The sequence below is a fragment of the Sapajus apella genome, unplaced genomic scaffold (assembly GCF_009761245.1).
Source record: "Sapajus apella isolate SASKATOON/1434 unplaced genomic scaffold, GSC_monkey_1.0 scaffold5, whole genome shotgun sequence".
NCBI lineage: Eukaryota > Metazoa > Chordata > Mammalia > Primates > Cebidae > Sapajus > Sapajus apella.
In genome coordinates this window covers 5,298,727-5,324,311 of record NW_022436945.1, presented here as the reverse complement: position 1 = coordinate 5,324,311, position 25,585 = coordinate 5,298,727, and the positions used below count along the sequence as shown (strand labels likewise).

The 25,585-nt window shown below is 36.1% G+C and overlaps 1 protein-coding gene across 1 annotated transcript in view; it reads left to right on the top strand.

Moving 5' to 3' along the window:
- Window positions 1-286: 286 nt before the first annotated feature.
- FBXL5 (F-box and leucine rich repeat protein 5) overlaps window positions 287-25,585 on the top strand; it is a 41,292-nt gene continuing 15,993 nt past the window's right edge. The window contains exons 1-8 of the mRNA XM_032272899.1: window positions 287-490; window positions 10,055-10,270; window positions 14,146-14,241; window positions 16,015-16,201; window positions 18,085-18,267; window positions 21,521-21,646; window positions 24,316-24,464; window positions 25,065-25,147. Of these exons, the coding sequence (XP_032128790.1) occupies window positions 407-490; window positions 10,055-10,270; window positions 14,146-14,241; window positions 16,015-16,201; window positions 18,085-18,267; window positions 21,521-21,646; window positions 24,316-24,464; window positions 25,065-25,147 (1,124 nt within the window). The 5' untranslated portion in view covers window positions 287-406. The remainder of the gene's footprint in view (window positions 491-10,054; window positions 10,271-14,145; window positions 14,242-16,014; window positions 16,202-18,084; window positions 18,268-21,520; window positions 21,647-24,315; window positions 24,465-25,064; window positions 25,148-25,585) is intronic.

Sequence of the window (25,585 nt, the reverse complement as noted above, 5' to 3'; positions counted from 1 at the left end):
CGCCTCAAGGCCTGGTGAGCAGGGCAGCAATTGGAGAAACACCGAGAGCACCACTGAATCGACATTCCCGTACCCTCATATATTGTGCTTTCATGTGGTGAAACAAACAGAGAAAAGGTTTTGGCTGTTTCTGCGGCATATGAAGCGGACAAGAAATAAAAAGACTGGAGGCGGGAGGCGGAAGGCAGAAGGCGCGAGCCTCTGCGCGCGCCCGGTCACGTGGGCCGCGGAGACCGCATGGCGGCGGCCTGCGCGCCCCTGCGTCCTCGCCGGTCAGGCGGACCGGGCGCGCGCGCCGACGGGGCGGGCGCATGCGCAAGGGGGCGCGCCGCCTCTGCCCCGCGGCGAGGGTGTCTATGGAGAGGCGGCGGCCGCGGCTGCTGAGGCGGAGGCTGAGGCAGTGGCGATGGCGCCCTTTCCTGAAGAAGTGGATGTCTTCACCGCCCCGCACTGGCGGATGAAGCAGCTGGTGGGGCTCTACTGCGACAAGGTAACGGAGCGGCGAGCCTCCCGCTCTGGGCGGTGCGGGCGGAGATGGGGAGCGGGCCTGGTCCCTGGGGCGGCCTGGCCTGCGCCGCGCCCGCAGCCCCGAGCCGCCGCCGCGCCCGCAGCCGCCTGCGCAGCTGTCAGCGCCGCTGGCTCCCGCAGCCTCCTGGCCCGCTGCGGGGCCCTCGCAGAGACTGCGTCCCCGCCCAGCCGCCGCCTCGGACGTGCCCTCGGGGCGGGCGGCGTCCCCTGCCCGGCGACGTCCCCTGCTGAGGGCTGGCGGCTGAGGAGGGGCGCTGCCGGGGTCACTGGCCCCACTCCCGGCCCTGGCGCCGCGCTGGGCCTCCCGCTGCTGCCTCTGAGGAGAGCGGCCCTCCCTTCCCGAAGCCCTCGGTGCCCCGGCCGGCCACCTGCGGTGGACTCCCATCCGCACCGGGCAGTTGTCCCCGTCCCCTTCACTCCCCCCGGGCCTGTTCGGGGTTCTCTGTGCAGACACCCACCCATCCTCGGAACCTCTCGCTGGCTTCCTGGCTGGAACTGCAGCGTCTCCCGGCTACCCGACTCCTTTCACCCCCCGTTTTTTTCACTGGTTTGATTTGGGAGAAAAGCCAAGTTTAGAACTAAAGAACCTTCACTCTTCATGTGTCATTATCGTTTTCCTTGCAACTTCTATCGCCCTGGATACTTACTGGATATAGATTTTGTTTTAAGACAGCAATTCTCTCTTGGAATTCTTTGCATGGGCTGGAATAAAGGGGTCCTCGGGAAAAGTTGGTTCAACTGTGAGAACCATTTTGGACTCATAATTGGTGCAGCATAAGTTCACGAGGCACTTTTGTGGATATGTTTCAGGGCCCTTTGCTAATAATTTTTAAACAATTTTAAGATTCCATATATTTGTCAGTTTATGTTGGGGAAAGTCATGGATATTTGCAAACCTCAGGCAGTCTTGTTTCTTGTAGAAATGATCCAACTAAATAAAGCATTCAGATGACTTTTGTTTAAGCATAGAAATCAACTTTTAGGAATTTTCAGAAATTACATAGCATTATGCAGAACCATTGTCACAGAAAAGAGGGGTGTCTCATAGCTCAGCCATGCAATTTGGAGAATGCCCAGGGTGTTCACTGGTAGGCCCGTTGAAGACCAGCAATTTAAAGCAGTGATGCTGAATTTCAAATCTTAGCACTCCATCTTCTCCCTCCCTCCATTCTGAAAATTTAGAAATACCCAATTCACATGTAGTTGGAAACACCAGGACTTATCTAGCACAATGGTTTACAACCTTGGTTGCTTTTTAGACTGAACCTAAAAACTATTAGCAGTCCTGATGTCTAGGTCACTAAAATTAGGATTTCACCTAGGCATCAGGTATAAATGATTAAATCTCTTCAGTTGAGTGCAGTGTGCAGCTGAGGGTGAGAATCACTTAGTAGGAGAAGCATTAGGAATGGTTAAGCCATTAAGCAAAAGGCTATATCCCTGAATTTTTTTAGTTAACAGTACTGTAGTGTTTTCATCCTCTCTGGCATTTGAATTTAGTTCATTCAGACACCATTCTTAATAGCAGGAAAGAAAAAAAATATGTCTCAAAAATCAAAAGTGGAAGTTAAGACTAACAGAATCCAAGGTATTCTCCAGTTTAGACTGTGGTGAGGTAGTCTAGGATCACCTGAAATTATATGGAACATTTTGTGCATGTGTTCATTTCCTAGGGGGTTTGTAGCTTTCATTGATTTCTAGATGATAGTGACCTCCTAAAATAATCACAATTCAATTACTTGAAGACTCTGCTAACAAGCCTTATTTTAAAAATTTCAAGAAGTTAGTCACTCTTTTTATGTGTCTCTTCCTGGTGGTTGAGAATATTTGAACACATTTTGAAAATGCAGTTGCTTTTTTTTTTTTTTTTTTTTTTTACAAAATATCTGAGTCAAGTAAGATTCTTTTCGGTAATGTTCCCACTTGCATAGTGAGTTTAATAAAGCATTTTCAATTTGATGTAGCATAAGTCAAAATTATTACTAATTCTGAGTTAATTAGATATAGTTAATGAGATTGTTGTATATGTTTATCAAGACGATTAAAAGTCCAGTTTTCTGAACTCAGACCGAGGCGATTTAGGAAAAAAAAACTACATAGGAATTTTACATCCAAATTTCTTCTTGATACTGATAGCCAGTGGAAATCTCTCTCAGGATGTCCTTTGAGAGCTAGAGTGGAAAATAAGTATTTTGTAATGGCTCAGTAGTTTTAAAGGAATTAAAGGAAGAATACCTTGTTTGTTTTTATTCATTTGTCATCTCAAGTTTTGCCATCATCTTTTGGTTGTATTGACTAAGGATATCCCACCAAACACAGCTTACAACAAAACTATACAAAATGAAAGGAAACTACTTTTTATACTCAAACTTAAAAGCTACAAAATAGTTATTTCACTGTACTCTGTAGTTCAAATTTGAGCTCTGAATGCCCAGTTATTATAAAGAAGTCAGTTATTATTTTCAGTATTGAACTTCTCAAGTATGGTATGTTTTAGAAGCATCCATTTATTTACTAGCATCAAGTAAACCACTTACATGCTTAACATAGTTAGTATAATGCACTCCAAAGTTCTCTTAGGCGACTTGGATGAGAAAATAACAAATTTTCAAATGCTGACAAATGTATGAGTTAGGCCATTTTAAATATTGCTATATAATACCTGATTTAATACTTTGCCCATGGATTTCTTTTTACATTTGTAAAAAGTTTTATGGAAAGGTTTTTCACCTTTGTTATGCAGACAACAATGCTTTGAATTATGTAAAGACAAAGTATTTCTGTTTTATAGCTGGGGAGTTACGGGCCTAGATTAGCTAGGCCAAGGTTACATAAGCAGCTAGTGGTAGATCCAGATGGAAACCCAAGTCATTGTTAGGATTCCTAGTTTAATTTTCTTTATATTAAACTATAGTAGTTTCTTATTTTTTTGGTAACAATCTGCTAAGAACTCTCTTGCTAATTCCCTGAATCTTTTCAAACTGGGATGATTTTAGTAAATATTTATATTGAATGACATCCTTTTTCCATTTTACCTCAGTGTCTCAGGCTTTTCTCCAGTTCTCCAAGGTTAACTATTAATTATGACAGTGAGCATTGGTGTTTCTACCATCTACTCTGTAGTAGCTTGTGTTGGGCAACGTGACATGTGGTCTGTACTCTCAAAAAATTTATAGTCCAGTATGTAATAACATCTGTGCTAGGATAGAAATCCAAATAGAGTATAGTGGGAGCAAAGGAAGTTATATGGTCAGTTCCACATTAAAGTGTCAGGAGTGGTCTTTTTGAATTGATTTCTGAGAGAAGAGTAGGTGGTCGTTGTAAGGATGTGGTTAGTTCAGAGATTCCAGGGCTTGTGTATAAACGAGTTATTAAAAACCCAAGTGGTGGAGGCCTTAAGGTGTGCCTAAATTTTTCAGGTAAGGGTATTAAAAGTGCTATCTACTTTTATTGTTTTATACTTATTTATGACCCAAAACTGTTAAATGGGAAGAAGCTTAGAGTAATTTAAATGTATTCTTTTTTAAAAAATGAATGAATATAGTTTTATGGTCAGTTCCTCGCCCCCCCACCCCATTTCTCTGCATACCTGTAACAGTTTATTGACCGGCATTTGAAAAGATTGGCTTAGAGGAGAAAATATTAAATTGTGAGCTACAGAAGAAGGAAAAGGGAATTTAATGAGTTCTTACTACATGCCTACATTATTTCTTTTAATATTCACAAGAACTCTGTAAGACAAGTATTATCTGTCATTTAAAGTTGAGGAAACAGTCTTAGTGGTTAAATAACTTACCCAGCTCATTCAACTAGTAATTATGAGAGCCTGAATTTTAATCTTAGGATTTTTTTCCTTTCTGAATCCCATGGGTTTTACATTACCTTACTAGTTCGGCTACTTATTGGTAGTTCTATGATTTTATGCAAAACAGTTTACCTGTGGGTCATCGTTTTTTCCATCTCTAAATTTGATCAGATACTAAGGCTTCTTCACTGAGTATAAGTCTCTCTTGATTAGAGGATTGTTCAGGTAGGTAGACAAAGCAAAAATGTATTTGGGGAAATAACATTTGTGTTTTTGTTAACGCTATTTTCATATCTATTTTTGATCATAGTGTATTGTCTTTAAGTGACACACCACTTCTGATAATCAGGTTGAAATCAGGCTTTAATGCTTTATTTAGATTGTAGAATGTTTGAGACAGAAAGTCAGTTATAGGCCAGGAGTGGTGGGTCACGCCTGTAATTCCAGCACCTTGGGAGGCCAAGAGAGGTGGATCACGAGGTTAGGAGCTCAAGACCAGCCTGGCCAAGATGGGGAAACCTCGTCTCTACTAAAAATAGAAAAATTAGCAGGGTGTGGTGGCGGGTGCCTGTAATCCCAGCTACTTGAGAGGCTGCCGCAGAGAATTGCTTGAAGCCAGGAGGCGGAGATTGCAGTGAGCCGAGATCTCACCATTGCAATCCAGCCTAGTCAACAGACTGAGACTCTGTGTCAAAAAAAAAGAAAAAACAACAAAAAAAAGAAAATCAGTTATAAATCCTTTTAAAATGTGGACGATACCATGTTACTATTTGTCTATTATGTGTAATATAAGTTCTTTGTTAAATTTGTGGGGCATCAGAGGATATAACTTTATAGGTCACTAGGAACCTTCATACTTTATTGTAGAAGAGCGCTCTTCAAAATGTGTCTTACGACTTAGTAGTACTAAGTCATAAATCTATTTTGTGAGTCAGAAACAATTAAAAATTTAAATGGAAAAGTAAATTTTAGAGTACGTTACAGATTAGAGAGGAAAATATTGTTCCCTGAGATTTGTTTCAAGTGTTTGTGATGTCTGTGAATCTGGATTGCACTGTATTTCATACTAAAGGTCATGGTTAACAGTGTTTGAAAAACACTTTTCTAGAGCAACATTTCTTAACCAAAGCGCTATTGACATTTTGAGGCAGATGATTCTTTACGGGGGTTGTCTTGTGCGTTGTAGGATGTTTAACCACATCCCTGGCCTTTATCCACTAGGTGTCAGTAGTACATTTCCATTGGTGACAACCAAACCCGCCTCCAGATCTTTCCCTTTCTCTCTGGGGAATGGGTGCGAGGGGGTGGCAATATTACTGCCTTGGTGAGAACTGTTGCTTTAGAGCAAGTGTTCAATTTACTCTCTTAGATCTGAAAATATATCTTTCTGAATGGTACAAACATTGTATCTGTAGAAAAGTCATAAATGTTAGAGTTTTAGGGACTTGGTCTCAGTTGTTTACTAGTTGTATGATTTGGGGTAAAATTTCTTACTGAGCCTCTGTTTTTAGTCTGTAAATTTAGGATTTTAATACCTACTTTTTAGATTGTTTTAAGAATTAAATATATAACAATACTAGTGTAGTTCCTCACACATCGTAGGCTTCAGTATGTCCCAGAAATTATTAGTGTTCAGGTTATTTTTTTCTCAATAAAGTCTATATATATGTGAAGACAAACAGAAATTTAAAAAAACTATTCATATATACAGATTTCAAAAAAGTTAAATTGTGTATATTCTGGTTATTATTTTAACTGCTAAATTTACCAATTTTAGGTACCAGGTTTAAAAACATATGCACTTTTCATGTGGAGAAAAACTGAGTGGGGTGTTATCTTTAATGACTTTTCTCTCTGTTGCTCTTATTTATTTATTTTATTTATTTTTTTGGCTTTGTTTTCACTTCATCAAATCAACAAATGTGTTGAGGATTTAATAGAGCTAAAAATCTTATTTCTTAAACCTGTTGTACAAACTGTTTTATATTCTCCACCAAGAATGTAATTTAATCTGTTGATCTGTTGATCATTTTTTCCCAGGTTTATTGAGGTATAATTGACAAATAAAAATTGTATATATTCAAGGTGTTCAGTGTGATGGTTTGATATGCATGTACATTGTATAATGATTACTGAAATCAAATTAATCAACACATCCAGGACACACAAGATGTACTCTCAGTAAATTTCAAGTACATAATACAGTATTATTAACTTCAGTCACTGTACTATACCTTATATCCCCAGAACATACTCATTTTAGAACTGAAAGTTAGTGTTCTTTGATCAGCATCTCCCCATTTTCTCTATCCCCTACCTCCTGGCAACTACCTTTACTCTCTGCTTCTATGAGTTGTGCTTTAGATTCCATGTGTAAGTGAGGTCATACACTATTTGTCTCTCTGTATCTGGCTTATTTCACTTATCGGTTTTCCAGGTTCATCTATGTTGTTGCAAATAACGGGATTTCTTTTTTTTTTATTACTGAATAATATTTCATTGTATATATCACATTTTCTTTATCCGTTTGTGGGCAAGCCAGTCATTCAGGTTGGCGCCGTATCTTGGCTATTGTGAATAATACTGCATTGAACACGGGAATGCAGACATCTCTTAGAAATACCAATGTTACTTACTTTGAACATATACTCAGGAGTGGAATTGTTAGAACTTATGAAAATTACATTTTTAATGTTTTGAAGAACTTCCACACTGTTTTCCATAATAGCTGTACCAATTTCTTTCTAATGATATTTTATTTTGGTGTGAATACCGAATTAACAACAGAAAAGCCTACTAAATAAGGCTTACAGATGCCTGGGTAGGGCTCATATTCTGTGTTCTTTATATTAACTTATTAAATTATCACAGGTAGCCAGGCACAGTGGCTTGTGCCTATAATTCTAGCAACTCAGGATGCTGAGTAAGGAGGTTCGCTTGAAGCCAGGACTTTAAGACCAGCTTGATCAACATAGTGAGACCTGGTCTCTAAAAAATAAAAAAGTAACTGGGTGTGGTGGTGCACACTGTACCTGAAGTTCCAGCTATTCAGGAGGCTGAGGCCAGCAGGAGGATCACTTGAGCCCGGGAGCTTGAGGTTGCAGTGAGCTATGATGGCACTACTATACTCCAGCCTGGGTGACAGAGAAAGACCCTGTCTCAGAAAAAAAAAAAAAAAAAAAAAAAAAGAATCCTCATAAGAATTCTGTGAGGTGGTTAATATTATTAGCCCTGTTTTACAGATGAAGAAATTGAGGTACAAATAAATGTAATGACTTGCTGACAGAATGGATTTATACCTAGGCAATCTTGCCCCAGAGTCAGTGCTTTTAACTACTGTGCTAGATTAACTGGATATAGACTCTATCTGTAATTTAGAATCTCTTTATATAGTTAATACGGCTCTCAGTTTGTGGCATGAAACTAATCGTTACCTTAATGTGTTATTAAATCTAAAAGAATTTCTAATAGTCTAATAAGAATATATGCAAAATTTCCCATATGTCTTTTAAGATTTTTTTTTTTCTTAACTCATGTTAGGGAATTACAGTCTTCCCTTGGTATCCTCCTATTTTGTGGGAGATTGGTTTCAGGACACCTCTGGATACCAAAGTCCATGGATGCTTAAGTCCCTTATGCAAAATAGCATAGTATTTGCATGTAACTTATACATATCTCCCATATACTTTAAATCATCTCTAGATTACTTTTAACACATAATACAGTGAAAATGCTATGTATATAGTTGTTATACTGTTTAAATTTTTATTGTTATTTTTTTCAATATTTTCTTTTTTTTGAGATGGAGTCTTGCTCTGACACCCAAGCTGGAGTTCAGTGGCATAGTCTCGGCTCACTGTAACCTCCACCTCCTGGGTTCAAGTGATTCTCCTGTCTCAGCCTTCTGAGTGGCTGGGACCGCAAGTGCACACTACTCCCAGCTAATTTTTGTGTTTTTAGTAGAGATGGGGTTTCACCGTGTTGGTCAGGCTGGTCTCGAACTTCTGACCTCAGGTAATTTACTCGCCCTGGCCTCCCACACTGCTAGGATTATAGGCGTGAGCCACCACGCCCAGCCGTTTTAATATTTTCAATCCACGATTGGTTGAATCTATGGCTTCTGCATCCCAACGCAAACTGACTGTGTTTACTTTTTGCCATTAAGAAAACAATATCTAGCATTAATGCTTTCTTTTGATTTGTGCCTTGCTTCTACTAAGGCTATTTTTAAGGTTTTTTTTTTTTCTTCAAAAAATGATACATGATAGTATTTGCAGAGATTAGCCGCTAATGGATTTTTTTGTAATCTTGTTTGTGGGGCATTTATGATTTTTAAAAAATCTGTAATGTGGGTTTAACCAAATCTGCCCTGTGTTTTCTGTGTGGCTTAAGAGCCAAACATCACTTTTACATTTTTAAATAGTTGGACAAAATCAAAAGAAGAATAGTATTTTGTGACGTGAAAATTATATGAAATTTGAATTTCACAATTTCACTGTATAAATTTTTGTGGAAATATAGCTACACTCATTCATTTACACATTGTCTGTGACTATTTTTGTGCCGCAACAGCTGAGTTAAATAATTGCTATAGACTACATGGCCTGCAAAAGTTAAAATATTTATTATCTGCCCTTTTATAGAATAGTTGTCAATCCTTGCTCTAGATTACTTATGTATTGCAGTTAACTGTTCATTGTCTTATTTGCCTTCACTGGAATAGAAACTTCATAAAGGCAAGAAATCTTTGTTTTTTTCATTGATAAATCCTAAGTACCAAAGAACAGTGCCTACCTCATAATAACTATTCAGTAAATATTTGTATAGAGTAAAAAATGTATGAATTTATAAAAATGAATATTTCATTTTCAAAATGATACTAGCTAACGTTTATTGACGTTTATCCAAAACACGTTTACCAACAACCATGTGAATTACAGATGTTTTATTATACCCATTTAATATCAAGGTGAAACTAACATATTAAGAAAGAAAAGTAATTTACCCAGGGTTGCACAGTTAAATTATGGTAGAACTGGTATCCGATCCTAGAGAAATCTAACTTTAGAACTGGTTCACTGTAAGTGACTCTTAATGCCTAATCCATACTGCCTTTTATAGAAGATAGTTAATTCTGTTATGTATAGTAGGAATAGTTTTGTTTTAGGAGCTTCTATGTCGTCTGTTTTGATGCTGTGTCATCAGACTGTTTATTCCTGCTGAGAACAGGCAATAAGACAGCTTAGACTCCATTCCATTTTAGTTATACTAGATACTTCAGAAAGCAAGTCTAGGAAGCATGGTGTTAGTAGCTTTTCCCCTTTCATCTACCTGTCTGTTGCATTTAACCTAATCAAGTTTCCCTCTTTAAATTTTTCCCCCGCCTGTATTTAGCATACATATAGAGTAGTGCAATTTTAGATTTAGAAGGGGCCTGGTTTAATCTCTTCTATTTAAAGAAACTGATTTGTGCACACATCATTTTTCTGTATCACCAAGCTCTTCACAATGCAAACCAACATCTTCCTGGCCTAGTGTACTTTTTATTATACCATTCTAACTTGTTAATTTATGAATTTCCTTTATTTGTACTTTAATATAACTAAGTGTAAAGGAAGTAACACGCTGTGTGCAAAAGTGAATAGGGATGTATTTGAATATTTTTTGTTTGTGCATATTTGCATGTATTTATTACAATTTTCTTTTTAAATTTTTATTCAGCTTTCTAAAACCAATTTTTCCAACAACAACGATTTCCGTGCTCTTCTGCAGTCTTTGTATGCTACTTTCAAGGAGTTCAAAATGCATGAACAGATTGAAAATGAATACATTATTGGTTTGCTTCAACAACGCAGCCAGACCATTTATAATGTACATTCTGACAATAAACTCTCTGAGATGCTTACCCTCTTTGAAAAGGGACTGAAGAATGTTAAGGTAAGTTGCAAAAATGGATATTTAACTATCAAAACTTGTGCCATCTTCTGGTATATCATTGGCAAAACTTGTTACCGTTTTATAGTAAATTATGTAATGTTGAAAAAAAATTATTTTGTCACTCCTTAAAGATGGTAAGGAAGACTATTTAAGAAGAACTGCAGTGGGGAGTTTGCAGTAGTAGAGAGAGATCAGGCCCAACATTGAATATAGTAAGGACAAGTAGGGATTTATATCCAAGGAACAAAATGAGAAGAGTTGATGGAAAATTACTGAGGAAATATCAAGGCCAAGGGGATTCTTGCTAAGCTAACTATAAGATTATTGCTGAAGAAAGGAGGATAATAACATATTGAGGAATGAGAAGTTTGATCAGATGTAGAAAGTGATTGGATAACCAAGGGTGAGAGATTTTCACGAAACTGATTCAGCAGGATTTTTGCTAAAACTGGACTAAGCAGGACAATGACAGTTTAAGGTCAGGCCTAAGGTTGAGAATAGGACTCAGAGGAGCCTGACTCAAGTTTGGTGAGAGTCTTTGTCAGTTACCTCTTTATTACTGTTTAATAAAATTTTATAATGAATACTCACCAAGTCTTAAAGCTGTTTTTGTAAGTTGAAGTTTTAATTATCATAAAATTTTTACATTCTGTTAACATTTGCTGAATTCTTTTTTTTTTTTTTTTTTTTTTTTTTTGAGTTGGAGTTTCGCTCTTGTTACCCAGGCTGGAGTGCAATGGCGCGATCTCGGCTCACCGCAACCTCCGCCTCCCGGGTTCAGGCAATTCTCCTGCCCCAGCCTCCTGAGTCGCTGGGATTACAGGCACGCGCCACCATGCCCAGCTAATTTTTTGTATTTTTAGTAGAGACGGGGTTTCACCATGTTGACCAGGATGGTCTCGATCTCTTGACCTCGTGATCCACCCGCCTCGGCCTCCCAAAGTGCTGGGATTACAGGCTTGAGCCACCGCGCCTGGCCGCCATTTGCTGAATTCTTAAAGAAAAACTGTCAGTCCAGTTAATGGTGTTCAAAGGTATAATTATTATTTAGAATGAATAAACTCTTTAATTTTATAAATTTTACTTGTTTTAGAATTGAATGCTAGCCAGGCATGGTGGCCCACATCTATCATCCCAGCACTTTCGGGGTACAAGGCTAGTAGATCACTTGAGGTCAGGAGTTCAATACCACCCTGGACCACGTGGTGAAAACTTGTCTCTATTAAAAATATAAAAATTAGCCAGGCATGGTGGCAGGCATTTGCAATCCCAGCTGAGGCAGGAGAATTGCTTGAACCTGGGAGGTGGAGGTTGCAGTGAGCTAAAGATATTTTGGGTATAGTTTAGGATAATAATATAGAGAGTTTCTTCTCAATTATATTTGTATATTATAGGATTTTGAAATTTGATCTTAGTTTACTTCCCTTCTGGCTTGGTGAAGCGCAAGCTAAAGTTACAGCTCTGTTAAGCCACCATGTGCTCTTCACCTAGAGATTTATGTTCTAGAAAGACTTCTGCAGTTTAGGGAGGATGGATTAAAGATAAAAGACTAAAGGTGGAGGACTATTATTGAAAAATTCCAATAGTTTCTGGAAGAATACTCAGCTGCTTGGTGGGGTGGTATGGGAGGTTTGATAGGGGTAGGATACTAGATAGTAATATAATAGGAGGGAGATTTACTTTTTTATGAATAATCTTTTATATTCTTTCAATTTTGTATCGTATTATGTATTGCCACATGAATACTTCTTCGATAAGATCTCAAAGTCATGACTAGTGTAAATAAAGGGGAGGGGATCAGATTTCAGAATTAGGGAGGAGGAAAGAAGAAAGAGAAAAGAAATAAAAATGAGGATTCAGCCTGACTTTCTAGAGTATATAGAAGAGGGTCAGGAAATAAAAAGATTCAGTCTTGACAGATTAGGTTTGAACTGCTTGTGTAATCTACATGGGCATTTATTAATAGGAGGTGGTAAAGATGGATTTCTTGATCAGGAGAGTGACCCAGTGTGAAAAAGCAAATTTGACAGTTATTATTAGTATATAAGTAGGAATGGAAGCCATGTGGATATGCTTAGGGAAAATGTGTAAAATTCTAAGAGAATAGGACATTGCACTGAATATTGGGAAGCAGTTGAATATATTAGTTCTGGCAAAAGAGACCAGAGAGGACTTAACAGAGATAAAATATTTTCATATTTTAAACATTTTCATAGAATGTGCACAGTGGCTCATCCCTGTAATCCCAGCACTTTGGGAGGCTGAAGTGGGCAGAACACTTGAGATCAGAAGTTCGAGACCAGCCTGGCCAACATGGTGAAACCGTTCTCTACTAAAAATACCAAAAACAATTAGCTGGGTACGGTGATGTGCACCTGTAGTCCCAGCTATTCGGGAGGCGGAGGTGGGAGAATCACTTGAACCTGAGGTTACAGTGAGCCAAGATTGCGCCACTGCATTCCAGTCTGGGTGACAGAGCAAGACTTGTCTCAAAAAGAAAAAAAGTTTTCATTCTGTAAATTTTCCACATGATTTGAGAGGGCTGCTACGGAAGTGGAGAGATTTGATTTTAGGTTATGAGGAAGAACTTTGTAGCTCCTTAGAATTTCTCAGAATTAGAATTATTTACTTCAAGATGTAGTGAGCACCTTGCCTTTAGAAGTGTTGATATTAATATTATTACCTAATGTCACGATTTTTTTTTGAGACCTAGTCTTAAAGTATTGATATTAATGTATATTACCTTGTGTCAGGATTTTTTTTTCTCCCTTGGCTCACTACAACTTCTTCCTACCAGGTTCAAGCAATTCTCCCTGCCTCAGCCTCCTGAGTAGCTGAAATTAAAGGTGCTCATCATTACACCTGGCTGATTTTTGTATTTTTAGTAGAGATAGGGTTTAGCTGCGTTGGCCAGGCTAGTCTTGAACTCCTGACCTCAGGTAATCCGCCCACCTCGGCCTCCTAAATTTCTGGGATTACAGGCATGAGCCACCGTGCCCGGCGGGATAATGTTAGCAGGTACAGTTGACCCTTAAACAACATGGAGATTAGAGTTGCCAACATCCTGTGCTATTAAAAATCCATGTATAACTTTTGAATCTCTCAAAACTTTACTTACAGCCTACTACTATTGACTGGGAGCCTTATCAATAACATAAAACAGTCAGTTAGCACTTATTTCATGTTATATGTAATATTATATACTGGATTGTTAAAATAAGGTAAGCTAAAGAAAAGAAAATATTACTAAGAACATCATATAGAAGAAAAAAATATATTCCCTATTTATTAATTGGAAGTGGATCATCATAAAGGTCTTTATCCTCATTGTCTTCACATTAAGTAGGCTGAGGAGGAAGAAGAGGTAGGGTTGGTCTTGCTGTTACAGGGGTGGGAGAGGCAGAAGAAAATCAGTATTTAGGTGAACCTGCACAGTTCAAACCTGTTGTTCAAAGGTCAACTATATTCAGAATTTTTGAGTGCAGGAGATGCTAGATGACCATAAAGGGATTCTGTAATGATACAGTCCATTAGGCTTGGAGATACATTGAGCGAACTGACATACTGAAATTATATAAATACATAATTAGAAATCAAATCAATAGAAGTTACGAGAAGATACTTGCCGTTTTTAGACTTTTTATATTTTTAAACCATTTAAAAAATATGGGGTTACATACATTACTAAAGTAGTTCAAAGCTTACTGTTTTACAGACATCTTTTATGCTAAAAGTACAGAGACCACTTTGCAATTTGTCAGTCTTTTTTTTTTTTGGAGGTTTTATATCACATTTTAAACTACCTTCCTGGGGTCAGATATAATATAATTAATGAAGCAAAACTTTTATAAAAATATATTTTATTTTGTTTCCAGAATGAATATGAACAGTTAAATTATGCGAAACAACTGAAAGAGAGATTGGAGGCTTTTACGAGAGATTTTCTTCCTCATATGAAAGAGGAAGAGGAGGTAAGCATAATTTTTCCCTCTTGTAATTTAGATTTATAACATTTTTAAAATACTGTTTTACTTTAGAGGCTCTTCAAAGTAATGCATAGGCAGACGTGTCTGATTGATGGAGAGAAGCATACCGTTCCTTTTGGGAACGGAAGAAAACCCAAGGGGGAAAAAACAACATTTGTTTTCTCAGAAAGGTTGTTGCTTTTCATTAAATAGATAATTCAATTAATTTACCCAGGAAATACTGATTTCCTTTTTTGTAAATGGCACTGTCTTCAGTGTTAATATGTTCTTCTGCTACCCTAATGTCTTTTCAGAACCTTTGGAGGATTCTTTAAACTTTTAATTTTTAAAATATTTTCATGCTGTGTTTAAAGAATTTTTCATGTTTTTTTTTTTTTTTCCACTGGTGTACTTTAGTATTTAAATGGTGGTTTTAAATTTATTAATCTTGGCTGGGCATGGTGACTCACATCTGTAATCCCAGCACTTTGGGAAGCTGAGGCAGGAGGATTGCTTGAGCTCGTGAGTTTAAGACCAGCCTGGGCAAAATAGCGAGACTTCCTCTCTGCTAAAAATTAAAACAATCAGCTGGGCATGGTGGCATATGCGTGTCATCCTGGCTACGTGGGAGCCAGGTTGAACCCAAGAGATTGAGACTGCAGTGAGCCATGATTGTGCCATGGTACTTCAGTTTGGGTGACAGAATAAAGACTGTGTCTCCAAACAAACAAACAAACAAAAACAATTATTAGTCTTAAGCCTACTATACATATATTAGGGTATTATTGAATGAATGGGTAAAACGTTTTTCCTTTTTCTTCTGTCTCTAATATGGGGATGAATATTGGATAAGAAATAGATAAATGATTGCATGAGGAATTGAATACCTGTTCAGCTGTAAATCAATTACTGTAGTGATTCTCAACTATAGCTTTACCTTAAAATCAAATTGGTATTTAAACAAACAAAAGAAACCCCAACAGTATTTTAAGCACTTTCCAGATGAATTATATCAGAGTTAAATCAGAGGACAGGCATTGATCTGAGTATTTTTTCAGGGCCCTCCAACTCATTGTAATATACAGCCAGTGTTGAAACCTAAATTACTAGACCGACCAGTGTTTTTTAACCTATGATACTCATCAAAATTATCTGTGGAAGTGAAAACAAAACAAAGTCTTGGTTCTAACCTCTAAAGATTCTAATTCTGTAAATTGGAGTTTGGAACTAAGCATCTGTTTAGCAGAAGAAATCTCCATAGATAATTATTGTAGGAACCACTGTTCCAAAATAATGATTTGAGGGAACATTTCCAAAATCCGGAAATAATATCGAAAAGTTCAATGTCTCAGTAGAGTTCTGACTTTTATGGTTCCTGTACACTGGGTACCACTCTCATGTGAGGCAGAGGTGCTATTTCTGTAGAGTTCAGTTACTCTAGTACCAGAAGGCAGTTACCTGACCTAAACATCCAGCAGAGAATGATTAAGAGTGTTTGACAAATTCTATATTTCTATATGGGAAAACCTTCTGGTCCTCATGCTTTAAAATTGTTTTGGGGTTAATTTGCTAGCTAGAGAAACCATAACAAGAAGGATCTTCCTGAGGTGCTCTTCTCTGCAGTTTTTAGATAAACTAACTCAGTGGTAACAACTAAAATTTTTATGTTTGAGATATATGGTCATAATAAGACATTCAAGCCATTAATAACTTAAAAAGGTGTAGAGTGAAATAACACGAATTAAGTATCATTCCTTGTGAATATTTTGTTTAATTTAGGTTTTTCAGCCCATGTTAATGGAATATTTTACCTATGAAGAGCTTAAGGATATTAAAAAGAAAGTGATTGCACAACACTGCTCTCAGAAGGATACTGCAGAACTCCTTAGAGGTCTTAGCCTATGGAATCATGCTGAAGAGCGACAAAAATTTTTTAAATATTCTGTGGATGAAAAGTCAGATAAAGGTGAGATTCATATATATAGATAAAGGACGATTTATTAGTTATAAGACCATTGACATCTTACTGATATGAAGTGTAGATTTTGGTTGAGAAACAATTTAAGTTAGACCTGCACTGTGATCAGTTAAAGGCGTTATTTTCATGTATGAATTTAATTGAAGACGACAGTTCTTATTTTAGAATTTAGTGTTGTGTATGATAATTTAACATATATTTGGGACGTATGCAGTGTAGTGTTTCTTGAATGAATTTATAAATGCATAGTCAAAATTACTGAAAACTACCAATACAGAGCACTTCTGCAGTATCATCCTACTTCCTGAGCTCCGTTGACCATAGTGGCTGATTTTTATCTTTCCTTGTGTTTTTCATTGGTTTTCAAAGTCAGTTATGCTTATAGTTTATTTGCATCCTTTCTATCAGCTGGCAAAAAATGTATCATTTTTTTTTTCAGCTTGTATCCAGTAATATTTAGAGGAATAAGTACCAGAGGCAGTTTTTCTGTATAGTTACTCTGAGAATACAAATGAGAAATGCAAATAAAACATGCTGCCCTTTTAAAAAAAAAATAAACTACTTTCTCATTTTTTATTATTTGTGTTCAGTAGCTTTGCTTCTTCAAGATTGGTGATAGCAATGGCATTTCTGTTAAAATAGCTTGGAGTTTTTTGAAATTGATCCTTTTATTTTTCTTTAACAAAGTAGGTGGAGGGTCAGGGGATCCTTCAGCTGCCAGTGCATGGTCCCGGTCCCCTCCAAAAATAAAAATAAAAAATAAAAAACAAAGTAGGTGAAATGCATGTTCAAACAAAAATGATTTTACAAGTTTTAAGCTATAATTAATCCCATAAAGCTTGTATTCTTTACTCTGAAATGTAGGTTGTGCTTTAGATACCAAGTCAAGACTTGTTATGTCTGATTTAATTGTAATTATAACATGAGATTTAAAAGCATCACACTTACTACATTTTATTTTCCCACTCCTTCAAAGAAAATTGTAGCTGTATTATGTTTAAAATGTTTGCCATTTTGAAAGTAGTAGTTTAATGAATGCTATCATAGCATTTCTGTATTTTAAGTTGCTTTGTGAAGACAAATCAGATATATAAAGCACTCAAATTCTTCATAGGACTTTAATGACAAATCTTTTATATTTTTTATTGTAACACCTCATTTTCATTTTTATTTCGGAAATTGTTATTAAAATAATACATTATAGGTTTATACATCCAATAAATACTTCCTGCAATAGTTGCTGACAGTAGATTTCTTATCAGTGTGAAACAGCATCAGAAATATTTAGATTTTGTCATCTCACCTGCGACATAAATAATTGAAGTGGTTTAAAGTGCTTATAGGTTAAGGCAGTCAGATTTTGCAGACCTCTTGTATGAAATGTGAAAATCAAAGAGGGAATACAAGGAAAATTATTGACAGGAGTCATAATGCATGAATGGAAAAGGTCGTGAGATTTGTATGCGCCATTAAAAATGCCTTGGAGATCTCATAATCTGGCTTACTGTATACTTGTTGATTTAAAGCTGTATAACCTGTTTGGTTCCTTTTTCAAATGTTGCTACTTAATGCTACAAAGTGAGTATTGTTTTTTTTCTGTGATGCCTTTGTAAGAGGAAGTTAATTCTGTGTTCATTATTGTAGCTTCCACTGATGAAGTATGATTTGGGCCATGATAGTTTAACCCTACTGGTTCTTAACAAGTTTAACATCCCCATGTTACCTCTATTACATGTTTTTTCGTTTTCTCATCTTGCAAGCAGGAAGGAATTGACTTCAGGCACTCGATTTTGTTTATAGAAATGTGATTGTAATTTCTTATTGCGTTTGCTTTTAGCCTTTACTGCTAAAGCTTTTCTTTTTTATTTCAGAAGCAGAAGTGTCAGAACACTCCACAGGTATAACCCATCTTCCTCCTGAGGTAATGCTGTCAATTTTCAGTTATCTTAATCCTCAAGAGTTATGTCGATGCAGTCAAGTAAGCATGAAATGGTCTCAGCTGGCAAAAACTGGGTCACTTTGGAAACATCTTTACCCTGTTCATTGGGCCAGAGGTAGGTAAATGGGTTTAAAAAATATTTTCATGTATTTTCTGGATAAATATTCATTGACATTAATGAACAAGGCCAGGGAGGGAAGCTTTGAGAGGTTAACCAAAAGGTAGATTTTAGAGTTAGATGATGTATTTTTGGTGTATATTTTTGGAAAACTAGCAATGCTGAAGTTCATGGGTAAATTATAATGATGTCTGCAATTAAAAAAATAATAAGAAAATATACTTGGGGAGGGATGCAAAAAGATTGACAAAATGTTGGTAATTATTGAAGATAGGGGATTCATTATGCTAGTTATTTCTGCTTTTGACTGTCTTACGGAATTGAAAGTTAAAAATAAAATTAAAGCTTTTAAAACTGCTTTAAATGTTTAATAATGATACGAATATTTTAAAAATACAGAATAAATTTTTTAAATTTAAGGGTTATATACCATTATGGCTCCATTTTGGTGATGGCTTAAAATAATTGGGAATCAGTTTTTGTCTTTGACCTATCTTTATTTGATTGGTAATGCCACATTCCCTGAATCACAGTTTCATATTAATAGCACTATAATAAATTACTTTCACATGTGAACAATTAAAGAAAATATTTTTTTCCTCAACATGTAATGCAGTTATGGGTTAAATACAGCTAATAGAGCATACATTTTTTTCTGTCACTGAATTAAAACAATTTCTTCCAGGTGAGCTTTTGGGGGTTTTTTGTTTGTTTGTTTTGTTTTATTTTTTTGAGATGGTGTTTTGCTCATGTTGTCCCGTCTGTAGTGCAATGGCATGATCTTGATTGATTGCAATGCCTGCTGGGTTCAAGGGAGTCTCCTGCCTCAGCCTTCCGAGTAGCTGGTATTACAGGCATGCGCCACCACGCCTGGCTAATTTTGTCTCTTTAATAGAGATGGGTTTTCACCATGTTGAACAGGATGGTCTCGAACTCCTGACCTCAAGTGATCCACCTGTCTTGGCCTCCCAAAGTGCTGGGATTGCAGATGTGAGCCACTGCACCTGGCCTAGGTGAATATTAGATTCCAAATTCACATAATTTTTTTTTTCTGTTTATGACTTTATGTCTGATTTAAAGTGTGCCTCTGATTTAAAAGCAATTTTGTTTGTCACCGTAACATATAACACTTTCACAATAAGCTGTTAGATATTTAGTTTTTTTGATTGAAGCTATTTGGACTATCAGGTAGATTTATATCATCTAAATGATTACAGTTATGTGGAAAAATTTTTTCTATTAGTTGTAGGATAATGAAATATTTATTGAAATGTCAAATAAGACAAACATGGATGCATACAGTATTTTCTGACTATTTTTAATTTTTGAGAGTTTTTAAGAATTATGTCATGATTTGATATGTCAGTTGTGATAATCCTGTCTTGACTTTCATGAATTCACCCAAATCTCAAACATACTGCTTTTTTCTGTTTTTAATATGTTTAAACAAAAAGTTCCAATAAGCCTGGGCAACATACAGAGACCTCATCTCTACTAAAATAATAAATGGTCAGGCGCAGTGGCTCACACCTGTAATCCCAGCAATTTGGGAGGCCGAGGTGGGTGGATAACCTAAGGTCAGGAGCTCGAAACAAGCCTGGCCAACATTGTGAAACCCCATCTCTACTAAAACTACTTAGAATTAGCCCAGTGTGGTGACAGGCACCTGTATTCCCAGCTACTCGGGAGGCTGAGACAGGGAGAATTGCTTGAACCTGGGAGTTGGTGGTTACAGTGAGCCGAGATGTGCTATTGCACTCCATCCTGGGCGACAGAGCAAGACTCTGTCTGAAAATCAGTCAATCACAAAAAAACCAAAACGAACAAACAAACAAACAAAAATAGCTAGGCATGGTGGCACACGCCCATAATCCCAGTTACTTGGAAGGCTCAGATGGGAGGATCATTTGAGCATGGGAAGTCCAGGCTGCAGTGAGCCGTGATCGCATTGCTGCACTCCAATCTGGGTGACAGAGGGAGACTCTGTCTTTAAAAAAAAAAATAGAAATTGATTTTTATTTATTTATATTATTTGCTTTGAGTGGTTCTCAATCAAATTGATTCCCCCCCCTTCCAGGGGACATTTGAAATATTTGGAGACATTTTTGTTTGCCCGATCTTTGGGTATCATACCGGCGTCTAGTGGGTATAGGCCAGGGTTGTTGCCAAGCAACAACAATCCACGGGACAGCTCCCAACAACAAATAATTATCCAATCCAAAATGTCAATAGCGTCAAGGTTGAGAAACCCTAATTTAGATGAAATGTTGAGTTGAGTAAATTGGCTGGGCATGGTGGCTCACAGCTATAATCTCCCAGCACTTTGGGAGGCCAAGGCAGGAGATTGCCTGAGTTCAGGAGTTTGAGACCACCATGGGCAACATAGTGAAACCCTAACTCTACTAAAATTTAAAAAACAAAAAGTAGCCAGCGTGGCTGTGCATGCCTGTTATCCCAGCTACTTGGGAGGCTGAGGCTTCAGTGAGCCCAGAATGTTCCCCTGCACTCCAACCTGGGTGCTAGAGTGACACTCTGTCTCCAAAAAAAATGAGATCAGTAAATTGATTCCTCATAATCTCTCACTTCATGATCATATAATTTGGTTACTGTACATTCTCCACGATCTATAAATTTACATTAGCTTTACATTAATCTTTCCCTTTGCTTCTGTTTCCATCTACTTCTGAATTGCTGATTGATTGACTGCAGAGTAGACCTGCTTCCTTTTATTTATTAGCTGTTATCATAATGGGGCTATTGTAGGAACCAGTGTGAAACCACAGCAAGGGAAAATGTTTGCTTATTGTGATTTCTAAAATTTTATTTAAGACTTGATAATCATTAAGTGTATTTCTGTAAAAGACAAAATTGAAAAACTTTTTGTATAGAGAGTAGATTCTTAGCAGGAACATAGCAGACTATATAAATTTTTGTAGTTACTGTTCTATTCCCATAGTTTGAAAGAGAAGGATTTACTTTAAGAAATTATGAACAGTTGACTAATTGATTATTATTGTTAATTGAACCCACCTAGTCATAGTTCTTTCCAGTATGTCTGAAATGGAATCCTTTGTTTATTTCAGTGTAATTTTTTTTAACCATAATTAAATATTTCTAAAAATAGCTTGCCCATTGCCTAGGACTCAGATGTTTTCTCTTGTAGAGATTTTTATTGTAAATAGCTTAGGTTTTTTTTGTAATTGCAGGGAATCTAATATTATTTTGATCCTCTTGTTTATTAATCGAATAGGTGACTGGTATAGTGGTCCTGCAACTGAACTTGATACTGAACCTGATGAAGAATGGGTGAAAAATAGAAAAGATGAAAGTCGTGCTTTTCATGAGTGGGATGAAGATGCTGACATAGATGAATCTGGTAAGCTTGTTTGGAATTAAAATTATTACATGGTGTTTTAATAATTGGTATGTTAATAACTAAGTACTTATATTTAGGTATTAAGATTTATGTATTTTGTGTTTTCTAAAGAAAGTGGTGCTTCTAAGCCTACTACTTTTAAAATTTGGAGGAATAAGAAAATTTAAAATTAATTCTGTTTGAAGTACTTTAAAGAGTGCATAGGATTGTTTCTCTTTTGTTTTTATATTAAAATAAAAAATCAGAAAATGATGCCTTTTTTTCTTATGGAAATAATGTACATTTATTATAGTGCTTTATAGCTTACAGTGTGTTTTTAGGGCCACTTTAAGTGATCAGTTGCACGGCATCTGTTGAGTCATCTGTCTTGAGGGAAATAGGATGAAACTGTTGAGTCAACTTACTCATTTGTAAATAGTTTTAATACTTGCCTGATAAGGTCGTTGTAGAATTAAGAAGTAATACACATGAAGATTCTTTGTAAATGGTAAGGGATTACAAAAACTAATGTAGCCATTCATTAATCACTATGGGAGAGTTGAAGGGTAGTTAAGACTTTATTGGTACCCCAAAAAAACTCCCAAATGGGAGAGAATTTACAAAATGTAATTTTTAATTTAAGGTACATAATGGAAAAATGCTGTCATACTTGTGCAGAGAGATGCTGTTTGGAAGTAAGAGGAGGAAGACATTCTGTCTTGGATATTATTCTAGATAACAATTACTAAAAGATGGTAAAACAGTAAAAAAATGAACAGATGAGATATTCTTCTAGTTGGTAAAACTGAAACTATAGGAAATTGTATTTATAAAGCTACCACTTAAAGTAATTTGGTCTGGTGAAAGAACTAAATGTGGAAAAAAGAAGAAACGTGGAAAGTAAGCAGTATACATATAAAGCTTGTTATTTTAGCAGCTAACAGTTTATTTTTATGAAACGTAGATGTGCCACATTTTGAAATAAAGATTCAAAAGATTCCATATAAGGAAAAGGTCTATTCTAGTTATGATAGATTTGGTGATGTGCTTACCTGTGGCAGGCACTGTTTTAGGAATGAAGTATATAATGGTAAATAAAATGAAAAAAAAAAAAAAAAACAAACCTGGCCCTTGTTGAGCTTAAAATTTAGAGAGGGGAGGCAGACAATAAATGCAGGTGAAATATAATCCATATTAGATGGTGACAAGTGTTGTGGAGAAAAATAAAACAAGGAAAACATGCCAAGAAGAATTTAAAATTGTTGTTTTAAATTGATTGACTAGTTAAGGCTCTTTGGGAAATTTGAGTAAAGACCTAAAGGAGATGAGATACTTTAAATTGCTCAGATGGCAATTTAAAGAAGTCGTCATTTATTCATTCCAAAAAATTAGTTCATGATACCCATGATAAGAATTTTGAATGTTCTAACAAATTCAGTGTATTTGTCTCAATCCTTGAAGACAGTCAAAGCAAAGATTGTCCATTTCCTTCATATTGAAAAGGAAAAGTTAAGGCTATAAAGATTGAGCCTTTTCAGCTAATATACCTGTTGATTATTAAAGATGAAACTGCCATTTACTTCAGTGCTTTTTTCAGTTTCACTGTTTTATCTTTCCTTTCCTGCAAATAAGTTATTGTTTTTCATAGAATGTTTAACTTTCTTAAAAAATATTTCACAGTTTCAATTACCATAATTTGATCATTATACAATTTATACAGGTACTAAAGTATCACATGTACCCCCAAAATATGTATAACTGTTATAGGTCAATAAAAAAGAAAGTTATAAAAAATTGAAAATTTCACAGTAAATAGTATACATTTAGAGAATGAAGGCTGCAGAAACAAAAGAATGTCTTGGGGATAAAATTTTAGTAGAATAAATAGGGCTCACAAAGTAATTTTTATTTCATTATATTTTATCTTGGGGTGTGTGCGTGTGTGTGTGTGTGTGTGTCTGGCTAATGGAGGTATTTAGGATAATATCTATAAACAAGGAACCATGAGCAACAAATTATTTCAGTTTATATCCTTTGTCTGCCATACTTTAGTTTTTTTTTAAATGAAACTCCCTTAATGTGTTCTATTAAATTGTTTTCTGTTTAAAGACATTCAAATTAGGTATTTACATAAGAATAATAACAATAGGATCCTGAGAAAGGCAATACAATACAATTATTCATACCTTTTAATGTAGTTAGTGTGTTTTTTTCCTTCTTTCATATTAAAGTTTATAGTGTTTTCATGGTGTATGTTACAGTAGTACATTCTGTTGTAAACATCCAAGCTTTATAGAAGTTAGTAAGTAAAAGCAAAAGTCCCATTCATTTTTAACTTCCTGGAAATGCTAAAGTACCTTCCTTTGCTTGATTCATTAAGATCAGGCTAATTTAGTTGAGTTTAAAATCTTTTTTAGCTTTGTGTCCTTTTTAGTTATGTGGAATAACTGATAGTATGTTTTACTATTTTTCTTTTGATATCGTTTCCCTTTCTCTTGAAAACTTTAACTGTTCTTTTCAGTTTTCACATTTTTTCCGAAACTTTGTCATTGCTTAAAAATGGGATTGTTTACATAAGAAAGTATAAGGAATAGCACAAAGTATTTCATATTTAACAATTTGGTGAGTCCTTGAGTAGCTTAATTACAATTAGTTTGTCAAGTTCTTAGACTTTTGAATTCATTTTACAGAACAGTCTGCAGAGGAATCGATTGCTATCAGCATTGCACAAATGGAAAAACGTTTACTCCATGGCTTAATTCATAACATTCTACCATATGTTGGTACTTCTGTAAAAACCTTGGTATTAGCATACAGCTCTGCAGTTTCCAGCAAAATGGTATGTTTAAATTAACACTAGTTTGGGTATTAAGAAAAATAGCAATGGTTTGCTCATTCCTGAGTTTAATTAAGGAAAAACAAACCCAAAAATGATTATTGAGTGCTTTCTATGGGTAGGCATAAACTGCTAGATTACTTACTGTTTTATTTCAGTTCTCACAACAATCTTTGTAGCATAATTATCATTACTTATATGTGTTAATAGATGAGAAAACTGACTAGAAGAGGTTAAACATTGTTTCACGGATGTTAAGTGATAAAGCCCAGTTTTATATGATTTTTTATAATATGTAAGGCATGGTAAGATGGGCAACTGAGATGAAATCACTGTTTTATAAAAGTGGATCTTACGACTTCCTACATCAGAATCTTCTTGAGTATTCCCTTAAAAATGTAAATTTCCTGGTTTAGCCTCATAACTGCCAAAACATATTATCAGGGGTTTGAACCCAGAATATTTTTTTATGCTCTATTCAAGTGATTTTTTTTTTTATATTCACAAATGTTTGTGAATTGGATTATATTTGCTAATAGTCACCTGTTACTTATCTAACTGAAGTTCTGCAGATCTTCACAGTGACAATTTTTTCCCTCTTAGGTTAGACAGATTTTAGAGCTTTGTCCTAACCTGGAGCACCTGGATCTTACCCAGACTGACATTTCAGATTCTGCATTTGACAGGTTAGTTATTTTAAACTATTTAAATATAATGAAAAAGTGTTTTATAGTTTTTTATTTACATAATTACAGTTTAATCATATTATTATTTTTTACTATCAAATCTCAGTCATGTCAGACTGTATTGATAGCACCCTCCAATTCTTTGCCTCTTGTTCATAGGTCCTAGCTGATCCCAAAATCCCACCTGTATCATCTTGCAATCTCTATAGTCCTATATTTTTTCTAGGCCCTTGAGCCCTGCTGTGCAACCATGTACCGTTGGTATTATATGTTTTTAAAAAGTTTTAGTTTTAGTTGGGCTCTAAGTGCCATTTGGCAAAGTTCCCTCTTAGATTCTTCACAGTTACTCTGAAATAGTATCACTTTCTTCAAGCCACATTCTTCCCAGAATATCTCCTTGACCAACAGTTCTCTGTGTTCTTGCTCACTCCCTCTTTC